Source organism: Diadema antillarum, unplaced genomic scaffold (assembly GCF_040938485.1).
Source record: "Diadema antillarum isolate AM-2024a unplaced genomic scaffold, OU_Dant_1.0 seq00000059_RagTag, whole genome shotgun sequence".
NCBI lineage: Eukaryota > Metazoa > Echinodermata > Echinoidea > Diadematoida > Diadematidae > Diadema > Diadema antillarum.
In genome coordinates, this window is record NW_027271164.1 from 379,096 (window position 1) to 401,557 (window position 22,462).

General features: G+C 39.4%; 1 protein-coding gene across 1 annotated transcript in view; it reads right to left on the reverse strand.

Moving 5' to 3' along the window:
• The window catches only part of LOC139725779 (uncharacterized), a 60,661-nt gene that overhangs the window by 505 nt on the left and 37,694 nt on the right, over positions 1 to 22,462 (reverse strand). Inside the window, exons 25-40 of the mRNA XM_071636861.1 lie at positions 21,952 to 22,261; positions 21,135 to 21,307; positions 19,229 to 19,391; positions 18,667 to 18,895; positions 18,238 to 18,341; positions 16,715 to 16,925; positions 11,549 to 11,709; positions 10,519 to 10,675; positions 9,068 to 9,237; positions 8,145 to 8,313; positions 7,115 to 7,211; positions 6,366 to 6,599; positions 4,522 to 4,758; positions 3,688 to 3,924; positions 2,904 to 3,137; positions 478 to 2,170 (exon numbers count right to left, since the gene is read on the reverse strand). Coding sequence (XP_071492962.1) covers positions 478 to 2,170; positions 2,904 to 3,137; positions 3,688 to 3,924; positions 4,522 to 4,758; positions 6,366 to 6,599; positions 7,115 to 7,211; positions 8,145 to 8,313; positions 9,068 to 9,237; positions 10,519 to 10,675; positions 11,549 to 11,709; positions 16,715 to 16,925; positions 18,238 to 18,341; positions 18,667 to 18,895; positions 19,229 to 19,391; positions 21,135 to 21,307; positions 21,952 to 22,261 — 4,579 coding nt within the window. The remainder of the gene's footprint in view (positions 1 to 477; positions 2,171 to 2,903; positions 3,138 to 3,687; positions 3,925 to 4,521; positions 4,759 to 6,365; positions 6,600 to 7,114; positions 7,212 to 8,144; positions 8,314 to 9,067; positions 9,238 to 10,518; positions 10,676 to 11,548; positions 11,710 to 16,714; positions 16,926 to 18,237; positions 18,342 to 18,666; positions 18,896 to 19,228; positions 19,392 to 21,134; positions 21,308 to 21,951; positions 22,262 to 22,462) is intronic.

Below are 22,462 nucleotides of genomic sequence, written 5' to 3' on the forward strand. Positions count from 1 at the left end.
ATAATGATATTGTATGTGCTTGGTGAATGCAGTGCATCGCATGAGTTGTATGCTGATTATTATTGCGCGTAATACTTGAAATACTTGAAAATATGCTCTTAATAAACAATCTTGGGGCCCTCCATTCATTTTGTAGTCTTTGCGACATTTTTTTTTTTTTTTAAAGAATTAAGACATAGACCGCCCTTCGGATTGGTGGAGTCCTGTTTTGTTAATGTAGGAATGTCGTTGACAGGTCCCGAACTGAATCAAGAGGATCATTGATGATGATTTTATTTGGAGAAAACAAATTTGAACACTACGAATGAGACCCGGGGGGCATTTCATGAAGCATTTCGTCCGACAGAGTTGTCGGACAAATTTGCTCTCAGCCAATCAGATGCAAGGATTTCAGTAGCTTGTAACAGTTTGTCCAAAAAATATCTGACCAAACTGCTTCATGAAATGCCCCCCCGGAATGAGGATGACATAACTTACACATATGCTTCTCCCTCTAGTTCGCACGTCCCGCCATTAAAGCAACCCTGTGTCTGACACACTCCAGCTGGTGGGGTTTCCTGCGTCGGCACTTCGCTGCATCGGTAGCCGCCGAAGACATTAGTGCAAGCTGCACCGGGAGGGCAAACCTGGTCGTACACCGTGCACTCGTCGACGTCGCTTTCGCAAAGCGACCCAGTGAAACCCACCTTGCATTGGCACGAGAATGTCTGGAACCCGTCGATGCAGGTGCCGTTATTCAGGCATGAGTCTTCGTCGCAGTCGTTTGAGCTCTGGAGGCAGTTTGTGCCAGCGTAGCCTGGATCACAAGAACATACATAAAAATTCGGTATACTAGTACTTTGAATGCATATCCCTCTGTTCTTACAAGGATTGCTCATGCATTCGTTCACGTCGATCTCGCAATGGACACCTTCATATCCCGCAATGCAATTACAGTGATACCCGTCGACCTCGTCTTCACAGATGCCTGTACCAGCGTTGCATGGATCACTCAGACACTCATCGATTTCATTTTCACAATGTACTCCTGTATACCCATTCACACAGCTACACAAATATCCATTGTTCTTATCTCTACAAGATGCTCCATTTTCACACGGACTACTGGCGCACTCGTCCAAATTAACTGAGCAGTAGCGGCCAGTGAATCCCGGTGCGCAAAGACAGGTGTAATCATCCATTCCATCCACACACATTGCAGTATAGTGACAATCATTGTTGATGCAATTATCTTCGTATATTTCGCAGTGGGTACCGGTTAAACCAATGCTACATTGACAGGTGTAGCTTGCTACCATATCATTGCAGGTACCGCCATTTCTGCATGGAGAGCTAGCGCATTCGTCGATAGCCATCTCACAGTCGAAACCCATGTATCCCTCCAAGCATCCACAAGAGTATGTGTTGATACCATTGATGCACGTGGCATTGTTCTGACAGGGATTGTTCTCGCAGTTGTCGGTAAGGGTCTCGCATCGGACATCTTCGAAACCGGGACGACAGTTGCACTCGTAACTGTTCATACCATCTGTGCAGGAACCGCCGTTCTTACAGGGACTGCTTAGGCACTCGTCGATATTTATCGAGCAATTCGCCCCGCTGTATCCTGAGAAGCATTCGCAGGTGTAACCACCCACTCTGTCGACACACTGGCCACCATTCTGGCACTGGTGGTTGACACAATCGTCAATGTCCACGTCACAGGTTACGTTTGTAAACCCTTTGGCACAACTGCATGTGAATGCATCCGGGAGGTCGTTGCATGTGGCGCCATTTAAGCAAGGCTGTGATCTGCAGGTGTTCACGTCAACGGCGCAGTTTCCACTACCGAAGCCGGGAGGACAGACACAGGTGAACGAATCTATCCCATCAATGCACGTCGCTCCATGATGACACGGGCTACTGACACAATCATCGATGTTGTCCTCGCAGAGGTCTCCCTCGTATCCCGGCTGACACAAGCAGATTGTGTCTGAGTCGAAGGCCTCGCAGGTGGCATTATTCATACACTGGTGGTTGTCGCAAGTATGTGCCTGGCAGTTTGTTCCAATGTAACCGTCGGGGCAACTGCATCGATAGAGGTTTAACTCGGTAGGAGATGTCACACATGTGCCGCTGTTCTCGCAAGGTGACGAATCGCACTCGTCTATGTCTACTTCGCATTGGTTACCTGAAAACATACACACATAGAAGGAATCGATTTGAGAGGAACTAACTAGTCTTTATTGAAGGAAATATCCAATGATCCATCAAGGTCTCCTTGGGGGTACCATCTCATGCTAGTGGATTCAATATCATTATTGTCATTAAAAGAAGCTGCCGAAACCACTGCAGATCGTAAAATCATTATTATTACTCTTTATATCCAGGGGCGGCCTACGAGAAGCCACTTTATGCCTGCCTTTCAAAAATGCATTTACGTTTTTATCTTAAATAACCAATGTTCCTATTTGCTTTCACTCTAATCTAAACAAACGAAAATGAATTTCCGCAGATTACAGAGGTTACCAATACACGACATTCTCTTAAGATTGTTTAACACCTTTTTTTTAATTTACAGCTTCCTTTCCGTTGACTACGAAACAATTCATCAATGATTTACTTTTTTTTAAAGAAAACTTCTTGTTATAGAGGTAATAAAGTATTGTGCAAACAATTACTTTCTTTACCAATAGGATCTTAAAGATAGTATTACTTTAGCGGGAGCGTAAAGATCTTCTATCAATTATTTACGTTCACAGGCTGAACGAACTACATGACGGTGATCACGTAAACTTTGCTTTCTAATTCTAGTAGCCATTCCCCGAGAAACATGTATAACTTCGCTGGTATAACTAGAGCTTGCCATGTGTTAATGTACAAACATTAACTGCTTCTCTCGTAAAGTTGAACCAACGGCTTACCAGACAATCCTGGCCGACATTCGCACTCGAATCCGTTGACGACGTCAGTACATGTGCTGCCATATTGACACGGGCTTGAATCACACTCGTCGACTTCGATTTCACAAGTGGTGCCAGAAAAACCGGGATAACAGTTGCAGTGGAAACCTTTACTCAGACTGTCAAGATTTACACAGAGCCCATTTTGACAGGGACTGCTGGCACACTCGTCTATATCCTCCTCGCATGTGACTCCTGCCCCATATCAAAGATTAGGTAAAATAATTATAATTGTCTAAATTGATGTAAGAGAAAGTTTTAGAGCTAAAATTGATTAGATTAGATTTAATTTGATTTATTGGTTTCTGCGTTATCATTGTACATGTACATTCATAGTCGATTATATATAAATGACTCAATGAATTACGTAATTTCAAGTTTCAAGTGCAACCCCCCCCAAAAAAAAAAAAATATATATATATACATACATATATTTAATGTTAGCTGTCGCTTGGATGGAAAGCCGTGTTATTGCGTGCAATAAAAGTTGTATAGTATCACTTTCCTCGGAACTTTTCGACATATCTGCTCATTTAAATTTAACGACTCGGCCCCTTGTCATTTTCATCTTCCAACGTACCTACTTAATCCAAGATGTCTTTGAACAATACCGAAATAAACATGAGGTATATCGCCGATTTAAAAACGCGTTTACAGGGCAGTCGAGGAAAATTCGTAGTAACCATGCTTTTTGAGGTGAGTGAAAGACTGTCATCAATGGTCGAATCAAAAACGACTTGTATACCTGCGCGTCCTTCCGGGCACACACAGCGGAACGAATCGACGAGGTCCTCGCACGTCGACGCGGCAGAGCACGGTTGGGAGGCGCACTCGTCTACGTCCAGCTCGCAGTTGGTACCACTGAATCCGCCCGTGCAGTTACATATATAGTGATCGAGTCGGTCAGGAGAAGTGGAACACGTCCCGGAATGTTGACAGGGAAAACTTAGACACTCGTCCACATCGATTTCACACCGTGTCCCTTAGTGTATGCAAAGGCATAAGTATACACTGATGATAAGAGGCATTTGTACACTTGAACAAGACCAATGAATATAATAGTCAACTAGATGAAATGTAATGTGAAGCAAGATAAACGTGGTGTTAGTATACGTCTTCTTTCATTTACCATCAGAACGAACAGAAAAAAAAAGACATTCGTTGAAAGCTCTTGCTCCATCGTTCCTTGTCTATATGACACAAACATATCGATGGTAATCCTCACATTTGATCCTTTCATCCAAAGAGTGACGCTCTCACTAGAATCCTTTTCAGAAAACAAAAGAGGGAATATCTTATCCCTGGATGCCATGGTTACAAACGTTTCCTTCTACAATGAAAGGCCTACCAAACTTGATGCTAACGCTGTGTGCTTTGTGGAAAAATAGCAAATAATTGTTTGCATTTAACCCGCGCATCCAGCCAGATTAGGTTGGTGAAGTCATATAATTTGATTGAATATATGAGCTGGATAATGCATACCGCTTGAGATGGTACCGGTGATAATAAATAAACTCTGTTAATACTTTCACCCTCCTATATAAGTAGGATTCCTTGAATCCGACCAGTGCAAACTCACCATCTGTTCCCTGAGGACACTGACACTCATAATCGTTGACCCGGTCCAGGCAGTTCCCACCGTTCTCGCACGGATCAGACCCACATTCGTTGACATCAAGTTCGCAGTTCTTTCCCTCGTAGCCAGCTCGACATGAACAGTTATAATCATTCAGCACTGCGGCGGAGGTCGTACAGTAACCGCCATTTTGGCAAGGGAACGTGTCGCATTCATCGATGTCGTTCTCACAGCGCGAACCTCCAAAGAAGGAACAAAACACACCCTCGTTAAAATTCCACTCGAGTTTTTTACCATTATTATTCAAATGAACCATTAGAAAACTTTTAGGCTAATGTCCTCAATATGGAAAGTGACAGACTGAACCATTAGAAAACGATTAAAAAATCAGTAGAGATACAGCCTATTTCACCATTAGGAAATAACTAGGCTCATGGACCATCAAATATGTCATTCAGCAATACTAAGAATGCGAAACTAATGTACAAATGAGCAAGAATATTATCAAATGTACTGGAAATTATAATAGTACAGCAGTAGTAATAATCACGACAAAAACATTTATACATCAGACAAACAGAAATATGTAACAAAATAAATCCAACTCCTGTCATGCATGTTCTTGAGGTAGATTCATTATATAAAGGCCTACCACTATGCACTGATGACACTGTCGCCAAATGGCAAATAATCTTGAGAGCTAATATGTCTCCTGTCCCCTGTCCGGTACTATAAAAGCGAGCTTACCTATGATATCTCATCGGTTTGGCAAAAATTCACTATCTTAACTTAAAGGTACTAGCCCACATTTGTAAACCTGCAGCAATTGGTCTCATAGTTAGCATGGAGTTTGGGTATGATTGCAGTAACACCTGTGCAAAATTTCGTTCCAATTAGTCCATTACTTTCATAAAAATAAATGAAAATGCACCGTATGCATGCGTATAACGCTCGCTAGCTCCGGTCCACGTACGTACTACTTGCATGCGATACATGTGTAAGTTACATGTACGTACTAGTAGCTAGCCCCGGAGACCGCGCCGCGACTTCACAAATAAAGCACGGCTAAATTTCTATCATAAACACAGTGACAATTAATACATTACCTTTTCGACTTGGTTTTTCTCACCCATTTATCTAGAAACTGAAAAATTTTCTACATTTTTTTAGGAGTAATAAGCGGCCTGCCCTAGTGCAACAGTGGAGAGACTTGCTGCTATATCCATTCGTACGCATTACACATGCTCTCAATGCACTGCACTGCATGCATGCTGTGCGCCTGTGCAAGTGATTGTGAGTTTCAGTGAGCATCGGTGAGCTGAAGATATTCGCGTTATAAGACAACATTTTCTGCATCATAAACAATGAAATGCATCAAACAGTCGCCGAAATTAATCATTTAGGTTTAATCGACCCATGTAAGTATTCCTAGTAGTTTTTGTTGAAAAATTAAGGAAATATAGCGCCGAAACGGCACCCGTTTTGTACAACTCCTCGATCTGAATGCGAAAACGGCACAGCCCCAACGCTGCACGTTGGGGCTGGTCGCAGTTAGTACGTAGCTAGCCCGCGCTCGTAATTCGATTTTGGGTCGGGTTGACCCGGTTTGAAAATTGATTTTAAAACGATGATCTTCTCTCTTTTATCGAATGGTATAGACAAAGAGCAACAGGTGAGGTATGTTACTGTTATAACTTGTACTTGAAGTCATATTGGACCTGTTTTATGCAGTTTTGATTTTCGTGGGTTTGCAAAATGTGGGCTAGTACCTTTAAACTTTTGAAAGAAGTAGTTTCTGTACTATTTACGTATAGGGGTAAAAGTTAAAAATGGGGGAATATAGTTACCTTGGGTTCCCTGGGGGCAATCACAATGAAAACCACCGATAAGGTTTGTACACAAAGCTTCGTACTGACACGGGTTGGAGGCGCATTCATCTATCTCTGTTTCGCAGTTGACTCCCTCGAAACCGCGTTCACACTGACACGTGTAGTAGTCCAAGACAGTGGGGATGGTCATGCAAGTCCCATTGACGCAGGGGGCGCTTTCACATTCGTCCAGGTCGATCTCACATTGTGGTCCTAACGTCATATTATTTAAAGAGAGTGTAGTGGGTAGAAGGATATTTTCACTATTTATTTACGATATATTCAGCGAATTATGTTTCTATGAGTGACAATGCGTTAAACATTTTTCTTTTCTTGCGACGTCATTTTCAGAAAAGAAAAATGAAGGCTATTAAATTTATGTGCAGACGTCATGCATTGTTAACTGTCTTGAACATCGTTTCAACTCGGTGCGGATACACCGAGAAATATATGTGTATATGTATGTATGTATGTATATATATATATATATATATATATATATATATATGTATAAGATAGTCCAGTATCAAAGCAAATAAAAAAAGAAATACTATATAGAACAAGAATATTTCGGTGTGACTTTAATAAACACTGAATGTGGAACATAAATTTTGACCTCAAGCCCCAAGTGAGGATCAGTAAAAACCATATTAAAACCGGGCGCATTCTGAATAACAGATACAAAACGGGTTTATGATGACGTCGTAACGTAATAAGTATATTTTTACCCGAACTTCCAGGGAGACATGAGCAGCTAAACGCGTCTACCAGATCGGAGCACTCGCCGTCATTTCGACAGGGACTCGACATGCACTCGTCAAAGTTCTGGGTAGAGAAAATGATAATATATCATTACTGTGGGCGTACAGCTCTCTTGGAGAGGGAAACACGTTTAACACATTGACAAACACACACACACCCACAAACACAAACACACACACACATGTATACTGTATATATACTGTATATTTATATATTATATGTATATAAATATATATATTATATATATATATATATAAACGAGAGTAAAGAGGCGGTAGACGTTGCTTAATCCTCACAAGTGAGTTTACTCAAGCTTTCGGGCTTCCTGCCCTTTGTCAAGACTGGGGACAAGATACAAAACATGGATATCATATACACAAATAGAAAATAATAATGATGATCAAAACAATAGCGGAACTGATAACTAAAGTGAAGGAGGCAGAGACGGCTTCACTTTAGTTATCAGTTCCGCTATTGTTTTGATCATCATTATTATTTTCTATTTGTGTATATAATATCCATGTTTTGTATCTTGTCCCCAGTCTTGACAAAGGGCAGGAAGCCCGAAAGCTTGAGTAAACTCACTTGTGAGGATTAAGCAACGTCTACCGCCTCTTTACTCTCGTTTACATACACACTCCAAAAAGATGCGACGACCCAGGGGTTCATCATTAGCTGAAGACACACGACTCACACTATATATATATATATATATATAATATATGTTATATATATATATATATATACATATACATATATATATATATATATATATATATATATATATATATATATATATAAATGAGAGAGAGAGAGAGAGAGAGAGAGAGAGAGAAAGCTTCTATGACGACAAAAAAAAAACAAATAAGAAACATGTGCACTCGGTCCCAAATATCATTGACTTAACTAGCGGTAATGACTGACATGACTGAACGAACGTGCGCGCAATCGAAATGTTTTCCACCGAAATGTCGGATTGTGGTTCCTAGTATTTACCTGCTCACAGTTCTCACCGACGTACCCCGGATGGCAAACCTTTGAACCCGTGACGCTGTCGCAGTCATAGTGTCCAAGGTCATCGTCACGAGGTAAACAGTAGGTGGCGCACCCGTTTTCAGGACCGTAATAATGGTCCTCACAATAGATCTTCACCTCCACTGTGATTCTGCATGGACCGTGACAAATGACAACAAAAGCACTTGGAATCCGTGTTTACTTCTACTGCTTAGTATAGCTAGTTAAAAATTGCAATCATTGTGAGGAGATATGGATTCTAAAATTAGGTTCTAGTTCAAATAATGACCTCATCAACAAGCTATAAAGCCAGGGTGTAGGTATATGTGGGCGGTCTACTGGCATAAAGCTATGAATTAGGTACACTTACCCTTATGACGATGCACATTCCAGTTTATGTCTGGCTTATTAGAACTAATATTTCTTCATCGAATAGCTTCCGGTATTGTGTCTCGTTACCAATATTATCTCTCATGGCTACAAATGGAAGCATGTAAGAGACATTAGATACATTCAGGAACGTGATGGTATGTTGTTCGAACAATGACATAAAGCTTGAATCTTACATACTGTAGGGTATACATAATTCAGAACAGTATTCCTCTTGCGGCCAGTTTGCTATCCATATGAGAGTATTGATCAAATATTGCTTCTGTTTCCTTTTGAATTACTTCAATACAGTGCACTCCCGTTAGAACGAACACGGTTGTAAGAAATTCCGGTTACAACGAAATAAAAATTCCGACCGCAACATTGTCAGCTCTATGTTTGTTGTTGTTTATTTATTCGGTTATAACGAAATTTCGACACAACGAAAGAAAACTGCCTGTCCCGAGGACTTCGTTATAACGGGAGTCCACTGTATTGCAAATGACTCTGTTATAACTGATGTAAGTCGAACATACGTTGACTGCTGCCCATCGTGTAGGACCTCCTCGTTCCATGTTGTCGCTGCCCCTTCGTTCGCAGCTGGCTGATACTGGCTTCCCTCAAAGTTAAAACCAAGTTCATCGACGAGGTCGTCGGCATTGGTTGGGTCATAATCCCACACCTGAATCTTGACCCGAAACCCATCCTATGATTTAAAGATATGTCACGAAGATTGATGAAGCCCGTTTCAGCTGATTTCGATGGTCATTTACGACATAGATCGTCTTGAGTAGGAATAATCCAACGGCTTGTCTTTTTGTAGTTCAATTCTTCTTTGTTTACTTTCTCACTTACATATTATATTCTTTTTATCTTTCTATGCATAAAAAACTTTTAAGCCCACTTTGGCATTCTTGCGTGTTTTCCTGATTTCTCACCAAGTTATTTTCATTATACCAACTATCTTTTCTCCATTTCTTTATCTTTAAATCTACCCTTTTGCATTCTGTGTTTTTGTTTTCCTTTTTCGTTTTTTTTTCTTTTCTTCTCATGTTTAGTAGTGTCTGCCTTTTGTCAAAATGTCTAATACTAAATATTCTACGAAACGAAATGTTCTATACATATCTTAATAAAGCGATACCCATGAGTCATACACCTCACGACATTGACACCCACGAGTCATACAGCCCACGAACTCGACACCTACGAGCTCGACACCCACGAGTCATACAGCCCACGAGTTCGACACCAGGAAAAAAAGGGTCAACCAGCTCGATACAAGGCAAATATAGTCCATGAGCTTTACACCAGGCAAATAAGGCCCATAAGTTCGACACTTCGCATATTAATACTCTTGATGTAATATCTATCAAATTCGTGGGCTTTTTTTTACTAATGTCGACCTCATGGGCTGTATTTGCCTCGTGTCGTGCTGGTAAATTGTACAACTCGTGGGCTTATTTTAACTGCTGCTGAGCTCATGAGCCTAAATTCATCTTAATTTGTCCGTATAATTATATTTAAAGTAAAACGAGCTTCAGCAGTTGCGATCTTAACAAATTTTCATTTGTAGAGGGAGACAAACTGAAGAAACTCAAACCTGAGCCTTCACTCCTCTGAATAATTATCTTTCATTCATTTATCCTATGCCTTGTCCGCCTTGGGCTACTCCACATAACAATTAATGTCGGAATTTCGGAGCTTGGGTATTTGTTCCATGTTATTCGTGTAACTGCCGGCAACCAGGGACAGCCTGGTGGCAGTGTCGCTGCCCGGAAAGCAGTAGATGACAGGTTCGAGTCCCACTGGTTCCTTTTTTCCGACATTTTTGTTAATTTACAGATCAGCAGTTGCGATCTTAACAAAGTTTCATTTGTAGAGGGAGACAAACTGAAGACACTCAAACCTGATCCCTCTGAATAATTATCTTTCTTTCATTTAGTATAGCTATGTTTTTCTGAGTGTGAAGACGAGTTGTCAAGCATACCTGCCAGTTAGATGTCGTGAAATAATACGGGTTTGGGATGTCGTTATCCTCCTCGTCCAGTGGAGCGAGTGGTGATGGAAAGAAGAAGTCATCGTCATCAGCAATTAAACGAGTGGTGGAGAAGCTTCCATAGGTGCATGGATGGAGGTTGAGATCACTACAACACAGAATAAAAGAGAAAAATACGATGACTTGTCTAAAATGTTAAAATGTTTCAGATGAATCCTGCTACCTTTAAACATTGTTAAAAGAGATATTAGAATCTTCCTGAGGAAAATTGACTACCAATATAGAAGAAAAAATAATGTTTTAATTGTAGGAACTGGCTTCATTCTGCGGCTATAGGATTCATGTTCCCTGGAACATGTTTGTGTATGACCAACTAGTTTTCTTTTCTGGCAGAGGTGACAATTAATTCATCTCCCGTGGCTCTTACAATTAGCGGTTGCAATCATATGTTTGAATTTTAGATACCAAGGCACATTAACAATCTCGTCATTCAAAATTATTACGTGAACATCACCACGATTTCATCTTATTCATCTGCACATTACGAAACAAAAAAAAAAACACATCTACACACAAAAACACAAACTAAACAGTATCGGAGACATGCATCAGAATGCAGACAAGCTGGTTGATTAGCAATAAAAAAAAAACACACATCAAATGCGGCTTTATATGTGCCCAATCTCCCTGCCCTCAACCTAAAATCTAACCAACAATATGAAATAAAAACAGACAAGACACAGACATTCACATACACCAACAATTAACATTAAACATACGGAAAACAAAATACAAATATTTTCGCGTCCTTTGGTACTCATTTTTATTTTTGTTCATTTTTTTTATGGCTGAACAGAACACATCATTGTCATAATGGCGAAAGCTACTTGGGCATTCCGTCATTATCTTTTTCATCACCACTTGCAACTAACACAATTAGCTGTCCAAAATCCGGTAATATCATTACGATGGTATAGAACAGAGTTAGCAAGAAGCTGTGCAAAAACAGCAGGAGGCTTACTTCGAGACGGTGTCGAAGCAGACGATGAAACGGTTGTCGCAATCGTTGCAAGGGTCCCAGAAGAGCCATGGCTGTGGATCACAGCACTCGTTGTTGCTGTCATGGTGCCCCGGGTTTTGATATCGCTTGAACCTGAAGGCGACTACAGTCACGGCGTCGACCTCGATAGCGTAACACATTAAACAAAAATGAAAGAAAATGAGGGAAGGAAAGGTGGAGGGAAGAAAGAACACAATCTACGCGTAGGTAGAAAAAATAACCCATGGCTAAGGGTCAATTGTACACTACTAAAAGGGCAGTTACAAAATTTGGTTTGCCAATCACTATTCCATGAATGCTTGTAGTCACATTTGGGTTGAATATTGATTAATCACATGACATCTCGTTTGCCTGTAATAATCATTAGGTGTAGTCTAAAGCGAATCCAAGATATCGCCCCAGGACTTTATGATGAAACAATTATAGACTATAAATTATTATTTTGCAAAATCCTTGTGTGATTGAAAGTTAAAAGAGCTATACGTTATCACGGTATTTGCAGTTATGTCAGAATGTTGTCATGCTTGACTCTCTATGGCCTACTACATGTATTTTTGGAATGACGCTACTTTTTATGACGACACTTTCCAATACCATTCGTGAATGATGTCACAAAGCACTTTTGACATCACTAAACAATTCTGCTATAACGTCGCGCTCTGCTTTGTACCGTCACTCTGTGAAATGTAACCAGTTTCTTTCAAAACAATTGACATCTGGGGCCCCATTTCATAAAAGGTTGATACGATAGAAACTCTTGCCGGAATGGCAATTGTCATGGTAACAACAAGAATCCAAATTCTTGATTGGTTGTTGTTGTGGGAAGTTGCCATTCAAGCAAGAGTTGACTTCCTAACATCTTTAATGAAATTGGGGTCAGGGCACCGTTTCAAGAAAGTTGGCAGACCTGACAAGTTGTCAGTCCCTGACAATTACCATGATAACAGTCAGTGACAAGAGCGTCTCAACCAATCAAAACCAAGGATTTTACTGAAATTGTTAGAGACTGAGAACTTTTCAGCGCTGACTAAATTGATGACCACCCCCCCCCCCCCCCCTAGCAATTCTGACATCTATGGCTACTACGTATGGTCAGTGTAGGATGCCTCCACAATATCACGTCCACCACACGACTTCTCGCCTCACATTTTCACATCCTTTTGTTTCAGTTTTTGATCCACATATAAAACAAATATATTCGCCCTAATTTCGACTATCTGGTTAAAATTACAAACCTCGGTGCCTCCAAAAATACTATTCACTATGCGGGCCTGCGCCCCTCAGTGAATTGCACTACTCTGGAGTCACCTCTGCCCATAGTTTTAAGCAGAAACTTTCAAGGGAAAGTTTATCAGATTTTTGTATAATATAGGCCTACATAGTCTTCAACTTCAAGGCACAGCGCAGTCTATTCATTCGAAGGAGATACAACCCACAAATAGATTTTAGGACGTCTCTTATTCTTTGCTTCCTGAATTTCTGTACACAGACGCTATATGATTAGGCTACAATGCAGGATACGCAATGGTCATTACAATGTCAACTTCATGTTTCGTTACATGCCTTTGGCATGACATGTTGCCTGTCTCATTTCTAATGGTATTTCTTAGCACTATCAATGACCTATACAGGCCTGTAATGAGTACGTTATTGACTTACCTTAGTCTGTGAAAGCATGACAATGACTGTCATCAGGGTACAAAGTAGAATATATCTATCCATGGCGTATTGATCTTACTGTTTCAGATTCAATATCATTCCACCTGCTTTGTCGTGATGAACTCAAACCAGACTCAGATTTTTAGTCGTTAATCGCTGGTTTCCACTGTCAAATCATTGCACGTTGTTTAATCTGTCCATCGCACCTACAGAGCTCAGGTTGTTCCGACGAAGATCATAGAAAAATCACACTTTGCCCGTTTCGATGCATACGCAGACAAACTATATAGAAACTCATTGGGGTGGAAACGGGTACAAAGAAGTGAATATGTACGCTCGAGTTGAAAACTGTTCCCACGTTTCATTTCTTCAGCTCAACCGGAGCGGAAATATTACATATCATAAAGACAACAACAAGGGCACAACTCCATCATTTAAAATGGTGAATCATTGTCAGTCATGACAGTCCGTTTGTATGGAATATCTGAAAACTGGTCAAAATACTGTGTTCTTGCATTTTTGTGGACTTCGAGCTGCAATATGTAGATGATACATGGGCCTATGCTACCAGTCTGGCCACTGTGTTGCGATGAATGATAGTTTACAATGTATAGTCAGTTGTTCGTTTCATTTTTCCACCTGAGAAGGTGGCTGGATAGCCTATCTTCAGCGGCAAGATAGGCCTATCTGGTCTTCCATGGGGTTCAGTTGGATGCGAGGTGGCACCACTTCACCGGGGATGGCACCATGCTCTTTGCGATGAATGAACTAAGCGGGATCTTTTACGTGCATGGGTAGTGACTCTCTCATACTCGGGGGCCCCCATTTTATGTCCTATCCGAGGGACAGTGTGTTTTGCCTCTTATTAGAGGGGACGGTATGATTGTACACAGTATTGCTCAGTTATAGAGTCGAGAATCGAACCCCGGTCCTTTGAATCTAGAGACAGACGGGCTACCGACTTAGCCAATCAGCGTCTTTCGAAAGAAGTTGTTCTTTCGTATGACATAATGGGGAATATTCCTATATATCTCTTTGTGTTAAAATGTGAAGTGCAATATTTACAAGTAAATTCGGCTGAAGACATATTACAAGCTGCTCATCTTTAGTCTCTAAACGTTACACTGCAAGAAAGGACTCTCTTGGTAAAGACTGTGTATTAGAATTTGGAGCCCGAAACGATAACTTCTTCTGCCTGCACATTACACAGCTAGGTTCCCATTGCTGTTGGATTGCTGCTGATTGCAGATATTTGTCAATATGCAAAACTCTCTCTCGCCCCCCCCCTCTCTCTCTCTCTCTCTTTATATATATATATATATATATATATATATATATATATATATATATATACATATACATAATTATACATGTACGAACACACACAAGCACACACGCACACACACACACATACACACACAGCCGCGTTTTTCCTTATCCGTACAACTGTCCGTATGTAACATCTTGAGTATCGCTTGCTCGGGTTCTTTATCAAGTGCCATGTATAAAGATGTGTTCATTCATGTTGTATATTTTGTTAAATTTTCTTGTTTTCCAATGATAACACAAATGGTATATCTCCTGTTTTCTCTTTCTTTCTCCTCTATACCCACTCTCTCGACTCTCCTTCATTTTGACCCACACGCATCCCCACAATGGTTGGAAGGAATATGATTTACAGGACTTTTTTGACGCCGATGCAACGTTTGTTGATTACAAGTAGTATATTCGCTAGACAAATGCAATACAATGCTGCAATAAAGCAGAAATTACTCCACACAAGCACAATGTCGTGTGCAGGGTTGTTCATCATCGGTGCGACTTTGCAAAACATTTTCTATATCTATACAGGGCGTATACAATGGAATATCTCACAAACAGCACATAGTATAAGACAAGTGTGTGTACATGCATATTACCATATCGATATAAAATTATGAAGAGATTGACCGCTAAAACAGATAAACGCCATTTCTACAATTTTTAAAAGTAGGGTCATCATCAAATAGAGAAAAATAAAATCTTCTCAATGAAATTTGTATACTCATTACATTACAAGAATTTTTTTGGCAGGTATCATTACAATTGTCACATATGTTTTAATCATTTTGCTTTTCATCAGCTTTGATTTCAAATATCTCAAATTGATGATTATAGATATATCTGATTTTGCATTCAAACATGCATAATACACATAATAAACCATATTTCTAAGCAGGAATGCGCTGTTTCAGAGATTTCGTAAACGGCCACATTAGGCGGCCTAATTTTTCGACAGAATAAAGACGACTGCGTCGCATATCGAATATTTGGAATATCTCATATCTTTCCCCACGTTAACCTTTTAATACATGTATGCATTGGTTTAGAATGTTTACATAATTATAATCCGTATTTCCCTTATACTTGAAATCTAATCTAAACACCAAAAGCTCATTTTCTAAATCATTCCCTATTTTCAAGTACTGTATACGCAGTATGGTTTCATTCATGTATAAAGCGAAATGTTAAATGATTAAAATGGTTCTTGCTTTAGTTTATCTACATTCAGTAAAATAATTTCCGATTGAGGCTGACCAATAGACAAAAATAGCCGCAATAATTACTCTTGTGTTTGACAAGAAAATGAAGGCATAGAGCTAGTACGTGCAGCTAAAAAAAAGCAAAATCAAAATCAAAAGAAACAATAAAAAAAAGAACGCTGTCTTGTACGTTCCAATTGACTTTCATATGATACATAAAGAGTAAAACTCGACAAAGGAAATTATTTATAGTCAAAGTTTTTACGTGCAGAACAATAAGGGAGCTATCTCATTTACATATTACATAAACAATTATGTAAAAATACTTCAAATATAAAAAAGAATAGATATGTAAAACAAACAATTACGTATGTGATTGTGACCCATAACACAATTTTTGCATCCATAATTCTCAAATATTTTACCAATTAAATGAAACTTAGACTATTCAGTGGAAGTTTAGTTTACATAACCGGGAAACCACTGTTTTTATGTTGCTTTGTAAGAAAACAGAAAAAAAAATCAGAAAAGTGAAACCATGGAAATTTGAGAAAAAATCGGACACTTATAAAAGTTATGAATTGTAAAAGTTCAGAGAGAGTGACCTATAGATAAAATTAAGTTTCGCACACAAAATCTTGCTAATTCTCATTTTTGCAAATTGAACACAAAAAAATACATCCGCTGAGGAGGACACGTAAATAATAATAATTATAAAAAAAGAATCACTCTTAATGTATAATAAAGCAGGTTTGAAGATTCTTTCTTTCTCAGGAGAAAAATAAAAATTTGCTTGTGTTCAAACTGAATAGAGAGCTGTCTAACAAATATATTTAAAAGAAAATGATCTACTTCTTCGGTTTTTCGTGCAAAGCAGCATAAACTATATTAGGATGGAATTTGACTACTTGTTCTGTTAATACATGGTGCTATACACATTCTCTACTGTAGAAACGCTGGTCTGCACATGTATGCCGTTCTCCATCCCACAGCTTTGTGGCGCATTCGAATCGGCTTGGCCCTCAAAGCCCGGGTTGATGAATCTGTTGTTCTGGTGAGGACTTGGCAACGCAGCAGTCCCATTCGCGCTGCTGACAGTCCCGGCAAAGCTCATGGCGTAAGGCGATTCTGCCGGTTCGTCCAATCTTCTCCTCGCCCTATAGCAAACGCAACAAAGGAAGCAGTTTGTCATTTTGGAGAAATGTTTTTGCCATAGCTACGAAATAAAATGAGTTTTTGCAGACCTTGTAACCTATTTCGACATTAGTTTTACATGGATTTTTTAACTTCCTTGTAACATTGTTATAAAGTGACAAAATATTGATAACAGAATCTCGGGCAATGGTTGAGTAGGCCATTATTCGTGATAAATGCCATGAATGTACTTGCAGTCTTCGTAAAGATATGATCTTAGTGGAAGATCGCCCCCTCTCGACAAGATCTTTGAATTTCTATTCTGAAAATGCAAACGCACTCACACCCTCCCCTTGCTCGGTGGTCACAATGTGCAGTAACATAAATCCAAGAAGGATGAATTTGCTGTTGGGACGATGAAAATCGTATTTTAAAAAATGTGATATGATATGTTCAGAAGAGCGAAAACAAAGCCCAAAACGCCACATAGCAGCCAAAGCACTTAAATGGGATTGCCCTTCCTTTGACATGCCATGGTGGCTTCATTTTGGGAGTAAGACAGCTAAAATTTGGAGGGGACATCATTTTACTGATTAATCTGAAAATTATCTTTTTTTTTAAAGGTGATTTAAAAAAAAAATAGAACAAGATTTTCTCAGCCCAGCAACGGGATGCTGGAGTTGTTTAGGTAATAGGCGAGAACGATTACATGCAGACACGAAGAAAATTAGACTCTTTTCTTCATGGCTGACACATATCATGTAGGAGCCTACATGATACATATGATAATGATGATACATGACATGCCGGTATACCTGTGTATTTTTATGCAATCTTTTTAAAATCAATCAGTGCTTATTTTCTTTCTTTTCTCTTTTTCCCTTTTCTTTCTCTTCTCTCTTTTCTTTTACTTATTCTGCCCTTTGTACCTTGCTAGTTCAGCTTTCATATACTAAGTAGTTTCTTTATTTGTACTTTGTGTCTTATCTCCATTGCAAAACGAATTTACAATGGTATTTTTTTTTCCTGGAACCCGCGATCACAAGCTTTGCTGTGGCGGTTCCTTCATATTTCACGTGTTATAGAGATTTGTCTTTTATGTCCATATGCTGACACACTTTCTTGCCATGACCAACTTTATCTTGCTGATTATTGTTTGTTTGTATTTTCTTGTTCTTTTTTGTTAAGTACATGTAGAGATGTGAAATAAAGTATGAAATAAACGTGATGGTCACCGTGTCTCGAATGTAAGACCAGTGCACTTTCAGAAATTTAATTCAGTAATTCAATATGTGTGTTTATCAAAAACAAAACCCAGTGCACAGACCAACGTACCTTTTAGTTCTGAAGATTATCACAATAGCAAAAATTGCTATCACGATGAACATCAGAAGACAAACAAGAAAGATGCCCCATGCTGGTATTCCTGTTCCTCCAGTCTGCTTGAACAGTGAAAGTTTGAAAAGGAATAAATCAGTAAGCTTTAAAGCCAGACGTCATTACTCGCGTTTAAAAAGAAAAGTCAGATTTCATGTAACAAGTCGAAAATAGAAAGTCTCGTCAAATCGGTTCATATCTTTTTATACAACATTTCCACTGTAGAGTATGAAAGTACGGACATAACAACAAAGCTTTTATGTACTTAATTATTTCTTCACAAGCTGATTTAAGTAATTTCATTTACGTAGTACTTTTGACTCCTTATGTGAGATGAAAGTTATATTTGCTTCGCGATAAAATTAAATGTGAACATAAAGCTCTTACCAAGAGATCATTTGTTCCAGACCCGCCACCAGATTTTGTGGTACTGCTGACCACATCAGGAGGGCCTATTCCCGGTGATGACGGGAAATGGACGACGAAGATCTTGAATGGATGGACAATGGCGTTTTGGACCTGAACGTCGAGTATGGATAGACCACGTGCAATATCTACGCTGCGAGCTAGCATGTTGTCACGGTAAGCATAGAACCCGATGTATGTGTATTCTTGTCTGCATGGGAAAAAGCGAGTGTTCAATAATAATGGTAGTGAGTAGTAAAATACCTTTTAAGAAAAAGAGTCTTACAAGATGAAAAGAATAGTACACCCCTAATGCAGTTTTGGTAAAGAGACCGCATTTCACGTTTAACATTCTAACTCACACTCTCATTGGAATTCAATGATTGCATGCGATATTACGTCTGATTATGTTGATGTGACATTATGCCAAATCAAATAGAATCTAATAGAATCAAATCAAATCAAATCAATTTAAATCAAACAGCTCGTGTCATTGCAACGTTCGTAACCATGATTGCTCTCATGATTCAAAACAGTCACTTACCCTGTAGACGCTTCATGAAATGAAATGTTATATAGGACTGCTTCCACTGTGGCGCCACTTACACCCAGTGCTATGGCAACGAGGTTATCAAGACGACTGCTCAGACCGTCCACATTGAGAAGGTGATCCTCAAAGAGAATTGGATAGAATATTCCTTTCAAATCTGGGTAATGTAACAACAGAAAAAGGAAATGATAGAGTCAATGGTTCTACCCCTATGATATTCAAGCTCATTCGTAATTGAGTCAGGGCGATTTATCACAATGCCCTCTTCATCTGATATTCATCATAATTATTCAAGAACGCTCAAAGGCAAGACATAAAATGAAATGTATTGAAATGTAAGATTATCGATTCTTTCTTTTCTTTCCTTAAGAACATCAGATCGTTGTTATAATGAGTGTGATTCATTAAGGAACTTCACGGTGATGTCCTTAACGTATCTTATCCATGTAATTTCATCAAACGACAGCTTTCATCACGGTTATAAGTGAAGAACTATATCACATGAATGAAAATAAAAGAGTTATAAAGTCCATATCTCAATGACACTGGTTAAAGAGTTCTCGTTGATATGCTACCTGATACGTCACCTCCATGATAAAAAAAGATACTGTATGATTGGTACTTCACTAACGGCCTTTGCAATGCTGAACTGTACCTACACCAGTGCGATTCTTGAAAGAACAGAGTAATCCATAGATTCCTCTATAGAGTCACTTATCACTCATGCCATGTAGTTAACAATTTCCTTTGCATGAAATGATCGTATGTGATTTTCCTCATACAACGTTTGTCTGTCAGTATCGCATATCATTAGCAGATCAAATGCAGTTTTCGAAATGCTAAGATACTGAGTGATGAGAAGACAAACATCAATTTTACGGAAGGAATTTATTCTTAGAAAAGCCCATTAAACATTTACTTTTTCCCCAAAGAACAGTCCTCAGTGCCTTATATTTTTGATATGACAAACTGATTGAAAAACCAATCTGGGTGTAATTACTGATAAAGTAACGAAGTATGGGATACGAGTCTATGTCATTATTGATTTGAATTGAAGAGCGGTTCGTGCTGCCGTGAACTTCGCGTGCAATCTATTGATGAGCATGAGAATACGTAAATGTCTTAGTGAGACCAAGGAGGTTCAAGAGATTGGAGTCACAACTCTTATATTCCCTTTGAAATCATGTTCGAAGCCGCCACTCAGAAATATTTGAAGTATGTACCAAACTGGAGCTGCCCCACAGATAGGAAGACAATTGATTCATGTGTCACTGCATAACGACCAGCTACCTTCTAGGAAAGATATGTCTTTATGATGGGAATAATTTTTCGCCATCCCTACTTATGGAATATGAGCAATACAAAAAGGTATAGGCAGGGGATGCGCGGATAGAAATCACAAAGGAATAAATGAAATGAAAATCAAGTTTACTGGACATGGTCATGTCCGGGCACAAATCTGACATATTGATTTATAAAGAACTATTGTCGAAGACTATTCCATATCATTTTCATTTGGCAGAATTTCGCGGAAAAATGTTAAAATCGGCATTCAAAGAGGGTGTACTTTCAAATACTTTCACAACATACAGCTCCGATTTACACTTTTGCAGGTATTTCTGGACGAGTGTGACCTTTGTTTTAAATGTTTTATCATAAGGAGAAACTTAATGTCATTTAATGAATAAAGCAAGATATACCCAATATAATGTTAGAGTTCAAAATCCTTCTAATTGCCCAGAATGATGGCGGCTTCAGACATCGAACGTCAAAGATACAAATGCATCTGTGGAATTCTTTTGTGCATCCATAGATATCTGATAAATGTTTGAATTATTATGGCCAGTTGGAACTCCAGCTCTAGAACCTCCTTGGTGAGACATTTGAAAACGGGTCATACCAGTTTCACATCTCTGGCCAATGAAACCAGAAACACAGCTGCAGCGATGGACAATCTCAGATGTGGCTAGAGATTGTTGGAGGCAGGAACCGTTGTTGAGACACGGGGAGCTCTGGCAGACATCGACAGCAGTCTCGCATAGCTCACCTGTGAAATCTGACGGACAGTCACAGCTGGCAAGCAGACAACATCAATAGGAAATTACTTGATGACAGTAAAGTAATCTCCTTCAAACATGAAAACATGATTTCATCTAAGCTGAAAAAAACACAACGTTCGCTGGCTCAATTCTATATTTTAGTCCCTCAATGAATCATGTCTAACGCATTTTATTATTACACATCCTCTTTCGACGAAACATAAAGTTCTTATACGTACATAATCAGTTGATTTGAAGAAAACTCTATTCCTACTTATCCGCTGCTGAACACTTAATATTATTATATCCTGTGATATAATATGACTGTGGGGTGCTGTGGCACAGTGGATAAGACTCGAGACTCCACATTGGAGAATCCGAGTTCGATTCCCATCAGGTCCTTACATTATTGGCATTTAATTTTTACCCACCACGTCCTTCACGACTCAAGTGTATAAACTGGTACCTGACAACACTGAAGTAATAATAATGGCAGGGCCCTCTGGTAGAGCAGTGGCAACATTGAAGAGGCTACCCTGGATAAAGAAGTCATTATCATTAGATCCTGTAATTTGTTGATGATGTATGAGGCACATTGTGTATTAGACACTGCATTCTTATCTGTCGGTGAACAACCAAAATCAAGTAAGCAACTAGAAACAAGCTAAGACATTTTACCTGAAGACTGTACCGTGACTCTCACAGATTCCTCCATTGTGACAGTCCACAGTAAGACACGGGCCGGTGTACACAGTAGGTGTAGTCGGGACCACCAGGCAAGCGTAACTTCCGACCGTGTTGGAACACAGCCTCCCGGGAGGACAGACATTGTCGAACTCTTCACATTCATCAATGTCCTCATCGCAGAGCGCACCAGTAAAGCCACTGGTGCAGCTACAAGTATAACTTTCGAAACCGTCGACACATGTGGCGTTGTTGGCACATTGGTGGTTTTGGCAGTCATTAAAGCCCTGCTGGCAGTTCATTCCTTTAAATTACAAAAAAGACAAGCAAATAAATAAGATTTTCAAAGGTTCAGATAATATTCTCTAGTTTCAGACGGTGCACTTGGGCATTTATCATAATATCTCTCGCTGTTGTTGCCAGGGAATCCGTTTGAACGATTACAGTGCGTTTATGATATCCCATAGGTTCGTTATTCTAGAGGTCGTTATCCGAAGATTCGTTC